This window comes from Pinus tabuliformis, chromosome 5_1 (genome assembly GCF_031772625.1).
Source record: "Pinus tabuliformis cultivar Carrire ecotype Pingquan chromosome 5_1, CPIR1, whole genome shotgun sequence".
Lineage (NCBI taxonomy): Eukaryota > Viridiplantae > Streptophyta > Pinopsida > Pinales > Pinaceae > Pinus > Pinus tabuliformis.
This window is the reverse complement of record NC_142305.1, coordinates 395,315,159-395,323,206: the sequence shown is the minus strand read 5'-3', so window position 1 is coordinate 395,323,206 and position 8,048 is coordinate 395,315,159. Positions and strand designations below refer to the sequence as shown.

Sequence of the window (8,048 nt, the reverse complement as noted above, 5' to 3'; positions counted from 1 at the left end):
ATATTAATAATAATTATTCAAAAATACAATTTAAACAATGAAAAATTAGACATGGTCTATATAGAGAGAGACATAAAACCACTATAGATCTATTTAATCACAATTTATGAAGCACTAAAAGGAATTAAATCAGCCCCTCCACACTAGGTTTGAATTTGAAACCTAGTGGGGACAAAACCCCACTCAACCAACTAGTTTACACCCCATATGTTCCATTGCCATTAACTTACACTCACCTTAATATTGAATGTATATGAAATTAGTAAAATGTAATATTGAAATCACAAGTTTGATGGGTAACCCTGCACAATCGAAGTTCCCTAGGGGAGTTGTATTTAGTGAGACTTTTTGGAAGCTTTTTCAGTGGGTTTTTCCTGTCTAATTTCTCTAAAATCAGGCAGGAATTTATTGAAATCACAACTTTGGTGGATAACCCTGCACGATTGAAGTTTCCTAGGGTTTTTTCAGGGTGTCAGGCAGGAATTTATTGAAATCATAAGTTTGATGGATAACCCTGCACAATTGAAGTTCCCTAGGGGTTTTTCAGGGTGCTGAATCCATATATACAGTAAAAAAAAATAACACAAATCAAGATTTCACCTCAAATTTTTCGGCCCACGGGAAAGTAAAAACAACTCCTTTTGGATGTACATAATTACTAGCATAACCATATAAATTAATTAGCTATTAAACATTGATAGACATCAATCCATGATAAAAATCAAAATACATACTTCAATATGCATCTCATGTTGCTAAAATAAAATTATATCTATATATATATATCTATATCTATATATATATATATATATATATATATATATATATATATATATAATAAAAGCATTAATACTTATACATATTTGGTCCATTTTAATTATAAAACATTAATAATCACATTCTCGTTGTGTTCAATTGGATAGTTGATATTTCACATTCACTTTTCAAATAACAAATAAAACATTTCAATGTCCATGTAAAAAAAAGAAGAAAAAAACTATTCTCTTATAAATATTTTAAGATAGAACTTAAATAAACTGTTTGACTATATGTGTGTGTGTGTTAATGTTTACCTTCGTAAGATATTTCAATGCTGAAAAGAAAAAAATAATTAAAGGTAAAATAATTTAGTTACTTCTTAATAAGAAGAAAATGTGTAACTCATTCAATTTTTAATATAAAATAATAATATAATAATTCAAAAATACAAATTAAACAATGAAAAATTAGACATGATCTATATAGAGAGAGACATAAAACCACTATAGATCTATTTAATCACAATTTATGAAGCACTAAAAAGGATTAAATCGACCCCTCCCCACTAGGTTTGAATCTGAAACCTAGTTGGACAAAACCCCACTCAACCAACTAGTTTACACCTCATATGTTCCATTGTCATTAACTTACACTCACCCTAATATTAAATGTATATGAAATTAGTAAAACGTAATGTTGAAATCACAAGTTTGATGGGTAACCATGCACAATCGAAGTTCCCTAGGGGAGTTGTATTTAGTGAGACTTTTTGGAAGCTTTTTCGGTGGATTTTTCCGGTCTAATTTCTCTAAAATCGGGGAGGAATTTATTGAAATCACAAGTTTGATGGATAATCGTGCACAATTGAAGTTCCCTAGGGGTTTTTCAGGGTGCTGAATCCATGTATACATTAAAAAAAAATAACACAAATCAAGATTTCACCTCAAATTTTTCTGCGGGACACCGGAAAGTCCAAAAAGTAAAGACAACTCCTTTTGGATATACATAATTACTAGCATAACCATATAAATGAATTGGCTATTAAACATTGATAGACATCAATCCATGATAAGCATCAAAATACATACTTCAAGATGCATCTCATGTTGCTAAAATAAAATTAAATATATAACTATAGAGATTCACACCTTGTTTACCATGGAGATTTTTTCAACTGTAAATATGCTTTGTTTCAATACCATGGGCCAATACCATAGCTTATTAATACTACATGCTCAAAAAACATAACTCATTTCATATAACACTTGTTCATATGAATTTTTTTTAATTAATCAATTTAATTAAAGGGAAAAAGAGTGCATAACTACTTTGGAGATAAATATCAACTTTTGATTTGTGTATACTACTAAGAATATTATAGAATATTATGTGGAGGTTAAATTCGTATCATTCACCTAATTACGTTGATAGGCATGTTCATTTTGGAATAGGTCTTCCAGAATTTTAATTTAATTATCAATAATTACAAGGTGGATAGTGGGGATTTAACTTCCATGGAAAATTCTAGAATATTCATGGTAGTATACAGAAATAAGAGGTTGAGATTTATCTCGAAAGTAGTTATACACATTTAAAAAAACATGGAACAAGATTCTCAACCACGAAGATCTATCCCCACTTTACAAAGGATATTTTTAATCTATACAGACTTTGTTACAATACCATGGGCGAATACCATCGCTTATCAATACCACATGCCCAAAAATCATAACTCACATCATATGACATGTTTTTAATTAATCAATTTAATTAAAAGGGTGGGATAAATCTCAACCTTTGATTTGTGTATACTACTAAGAATATTCTAGAATATTCGAGGGTATTAAATTCTACCATCCACCTAATAATTATTGATAATTAAATTAAAATTTTGGAAGTCTATTTTAAAATATTCTATGGAGGTTAAATCCCTACCACCCATCTAGTAATTATTGATAATTAAATTAAAAATTTGGAAACCTATTCTAAAATAAGCATGAGTTATCTTTAAGTGCTACTTTTTGAAAAAAAAATCACTGAAGAACTTTAACTAGTGAACTTTGCACGATGAAAATTCCCTAGAGGTTTTCCAGGGTGTTGAATCCATATATGCAGTAAAAAAATCAGTTTAAATAACACAAATCAAGATTTCACCACATATTTTTCACTAGATTCTGGCAAGAAATCCACCGTAAACTCCAAAATAGACCTTGTTATAATACCATGGGCCAATACCAAGAATTATCAATACCATATGTCCAAAAAACCATAACTCGTTCCATATAATACTTAGTCATGGGGAACTTTTTTTAACTAATCAATTTAATTAAAAGGGTAAAAAGAAACTAACTACTTTGAAAATAAATCTCAACCATTGATTTGTGTATTGTGGTATTAATATTTTAAAACATTCCATGGAGGATAAATTTCTACCATCTACCTAATATTTTTTTATAATTAAATTAAAATTTTGAAAGTCCTATTCTAAAATAGATTTGGCTTAATTAATTTTTTTATAATCATAATAATAAATATTTAACTTAAGTAAATAAATGTATAACACACACACACATATATATATTCCCTTATGTGGATTATCACACAATTTAAGGAGGTATGGTAAAATTTCATATTAATATAATTTTGGAACTCCAAAAATATTAATTTTTATGAGTAAGATATAATATAAAGACAAATTTAATTGTTTTTTTCTATATAATATTTTTGTAAGTTTTTGGGGTGCCCCAATGGTGAATAGTCCACGATTGAAATTTATGATTCCAATGATTTCTTATTGGATTTTGAGCAATTTTGATCCAAAAGGTGTGAGAAAATCCTCCAAAAAAATCTAACAAATAGATTGTGAATATTTTTTTAATATTAATTATAAAATATTAAATAAAATATTAAATTTCATTTAAAATTTGGAAAAAAAATTATTAACATAAATTATTTATAATTTTTTTATTATTAATTATAAATAAAATGTTAATTTCAAAAATACAATATTTTATAACTTAAACTTAAAATTTAATTTCTAAAACTTTCTAACACCAATTTATAATTTATTGCTTTATTAAAGAGTAAATTTAACATAAATAAAAGAAATTTAAAAAAAAAAAACTTGTAATGAACATGATAAAATATTTTTTATCTACTTTAATATAAAACTTTTTTAAATTAAATATAATTCAATTTCCATTTGGAATACAACTTGTAATTTATTGTTTTCTCTTGTATTTTTCTATTAAAAGTAGATTCAAAAGATACATTGAAAATGTACAGGTGAAAACAAACTTATAAACAAGGTTTTTAATGAGATGATAAAATCTCTCCCGTAAAATTTTATCGCCGACAAAACTTCCCTGTTATAAAATGGTTTTCAGTGGGGGAAGAGCATCTCCGCTGAAGAAGCACCATCTGTGAAATAAAATTGGGAACGGATCCAATCCATCACATCAATCACAATAACCGAGATACATTCTCAAAGAAACATAATATGCTGCCTGCGCAACGCCCATACTGGACTCGATCATGGATGAGGGGCCTGAAGACGTCTGCCCCAACCACGTGAACCATGCACTCGTGTACAGTGTAAAATGGTTTTATAATTTATTGTTAAATTTAAAATATGTGAAAAGTGATTTATGAATTTTTTTTAATAAGTATATTAAAATGGAGTTGTTTGTAAAGGATTTTTTGGAAGTTTTTCTAGTGGGTTTTTCCAGTGTAATTTCTCTAAAATCCAGCAAGAATTTATTGAAATCACAAGCTTGATCGGTAAACCCTGCACAATTGAAGTTCCCTAGGAGCTTTTCCGGGTGCTGAATCCATATATACAATCAAAAAACCAATTTAAATAACACAAATTAAAATTTCACATCTAAATTTTCCGCCAGATTCTGACACTAAAAAGTCCAAAAAATCGAACTAAAAATAACTCCTATAAAAATCTTTTAAACCTAAAACAGTTTTATGTCTTTACAATTACATTACATTAAATGAAATTAATTATAATATCTTATTTTTTAAAATTAAAAAATTAAATATATAAAATAGTAAAATTCTGTTACCCGATATGAAACGGGTTCATTAATATGAACTATAAAATATGGAATTTATTTTAAAAAGTAATACTAAATAGAAAAAGATGTGTGTTAACTGTAAAGGTAAAAACAAAACTAAACATCCCATTTAATCGGGATTTAAAATTAATTTACCAAATCTGCAGTATATTAATGGATTGTTTTATAATAAAATATTGACTTTAAATCATGAAAATAAAAATAAAAAGTATTATTTTAAATTATATATATATATATTTTGTGTTTAGGGTCTAGTTTAATTAATGTTTAAATTTTTTTAAATGTGTTTTTGAGTGTATAAATGAATTTTATATTCTGAATTTTTTTAGACATTTGATTTGGATTACATCACTGAAGCCTAAGATTGCAAGAAATATTTATTGAATTTTAGTGGAAATTAACCAAAAAATTACCATAAAAAATGAAAAATTATCTAACAAATTACTTATTTAAAAAAATAAAAATAAAAATAAATATTTAAAAGTAATATTTAAATATGAAAAGAGTCTATTAACTTAAACTATTAATTTTATAAAAAGAAAAAATAAATAATAAATATTTAAAAGTAATATTTAAATATGAAAAGAGTCCATTAACTCAAACTATTAATTCTATAATTTATTTAGGGGTTAAAAAATTTCAAATTAAAATTATATTAAATATATTTATTATTATTAATATATAATTTGTTTATTTATATACTAATTATATTTCTTTTAAATTTCGTAGAACTAGTCTTTATCATGTCCAATATATTACTTGACAATTTCACATTAAAGAATCATTAATACTTTAACAAAACCACGATCAAGTCTATCGGAAAACAGTTAACTATATATTAATTTAAATCTTAATATTATTTATTTATACACTAATGAGATTAATTATAATATTTTTATTAATTATGCTATTTTTTAAATAAGTAAAATATTAAATTTTAACTTTAAAACATGCTACGTGGGCTATTAATTCTATAACTTCTTGGGCTATTAAAGAGTCTCAATTGGGTATCTACTATTAAAGAGTCTGTCTCAGTTGGGTAATAGAGAAGTAGAAAGCTTTGATGAATAAAGATTCATGAAGCAGGGCTTTTATCAGAGCATGACAAAATCCTTTCAGGTAAGTTATTACACACTATTTTTCCCATTTTTACATAAGTTTTAATTTAGAACTGTTTTTATATAAATTGTTTTGAGAAATATGTATTATTTTATTTTATTTAAGTTGATTTGTACTGTGATGTGTTTTCATGAGTTTTATTTAAAAAAATTAAAGTAATATTGTATACTGTGAAGTAGGAAAAAACAAGTCCCATAATCAACACTCCTCTCTGGAGTTTTGGTGTTTGGAATCGATTTGCAAGTAGTCTAACTTGTGTTCAAATCTCTAGAGGCCGTCACGCTCTGAAGTTTGAGCAAGTCCCCTTTAGTTTTGGTGTAGAAGGATACAAGCAATATGAAAGCAAGTCCTATTAGGAACTCCGGCCTTTAATATATTGTTATAATGACTTAAAATTAATATATTGTTATAATAACTTAGAATTTGTTGTTGAATAGACTTAAACCCTTCAGAATATCTATCTCATTCTTCTGAAAAGCCAAAAAAAACACAGAACAGAAAATAAGATACTTTCATAGTCTTCAAGTAGTGTTTACATCAGTGAAAACTTACATTCAATTGACTTGGTGTTTGTCTCTTCAAGGTCTGTTTTTGACATTGAGATAAAGAGGGTACCCTAACTGAAATAAACGTGGTGTGTGATTTGCTGGTCCGTGGGTCTGCAGCCATGGGGAAGCAGAGAAAGAGGAGTAAGAATGTCGAAGGATCAGGAGTGGGGATGCAGTGTATGGGGGCTGTAATACGGAGAGTGCTGCTGTTGCCCCCATTGTTCTTAATGCTCGTTATATGTCTTTCGGTTATGACAACCCTGTTGCCTGCATCTGTTCTTCATCTCTGTTTTTCCAACCGTAAGTTGAATGTATATTGTGTTTCTGCCAGCACTCCGCGTTTCCCACATAAATCAACTCTGTTTGATGATAACAAGTTTGGTTTTGGTGGCCATGAGATTCAAGGTCTCAGGGTGGCGAATCATGGCTTGAATGTTTCATCACCATTGCTAAATGAGTCTGTTAATGGGCATGGAGTAGTGGCTCTGAAACGGGAGAGACCAACTACCCATGTTGAGATTTCATCGTTAGAGAAATTTGAAAATGGATCGAGTGAATGGGCCATAATGGGAAACAAGAAAAGTAATGCGAAAAACGCTACATTTTCTCTGGATGCAGTGAAAATGCAAATGGAGGCTTTTAGGTCTGCTTCAATTCCTGCAGGCATGAAAGGTCCGAGCCAGAAACAATGCAAAGGAAGGAAAATATATGTCTATGATTTTCCCAAAGGATTCAATGCAGAGCTTGTAGGGCAATGCCAGAGCCTGATTCCGTGGCTCAGTCTCTGTGATTATCTTAGCAATGAAGGAATGGGGAAACCCATCGAAAATTTTCATAGGCACTGGTTTCAGACTCATCAATATGCGTTAGAGTTCATCTTCCATTCCAGAATCTCAAGGCACCCATGTCTGGTTTCTGATCCTGTAGAGGCGAATTTGTTCTACATTCCCTACTACGGAGGTCTGGATGTGATGAGATGGAATTTCAGGGAAAATATCAGTCCCGCGAAATGAGACGAACTAGCCCTGGAGCTTGTGAAGTGGCTTCAAGGTCATCCATGATGGAGGAGACATGGAGGAAGAGATCATGTTCTGGTTCTGGGCAAGATCTCGTGGGATTTCAGGAGATCGAGGGATGATGATCAACGGGGCAACAGGTTGTTACACCTTCCTGAAATGAAGTCTGTTACCAAGCTTTTGATTGAACGCCATCCATGGGATATGAATGAAATTGGAGTCCCACATCCCACTTTCTTCCATCCTCGTTTTGATGAAGATATTTGGCAATGGCACTGGCAGATCAGGACAAGCCAGAGACCCCATCTGATAAGCTTTGCAGGTGCTCCAAGACCCAACAGTACAAAAGCAATTCGTTCCGTCCTCATCGAACAATGTTTAATCAGGCCACAGATGTAATGAATAAAATATATAAATAATATAAATATAATGTAAAGATAATAATCATCAATAATAGGTAGTTAAGCTAGTAATTAGGTTGAAGAGGCATGTCTCATAAGACATGATTCTTCATGAAGAGA

General features: G+C 29.3%; 1 protein-coding gene across 1 annotated transcript; it reads left to right on the top strand.

Moving 5' to 3' along the window:
- The first annotated feature begins 6,630 nt into the window (after positions 1-6,630).
- LOC149165120 (putative xyloglucan galactosyltransferase GT20) lies at positions 6,631-7,524 on the top strand. Its single transcript, XM_089429715.1, has one exon. The coding sequence runs from the start codon at positions 6,631-6,633 to the stop codon at positions 7,522-7,524; it is 894 nt and encodes a 297-aa protein (XP_089285841.1).
- The last annotated feature ends 524 nt before the right edge of the window (positions 7,525-8,048 follow it).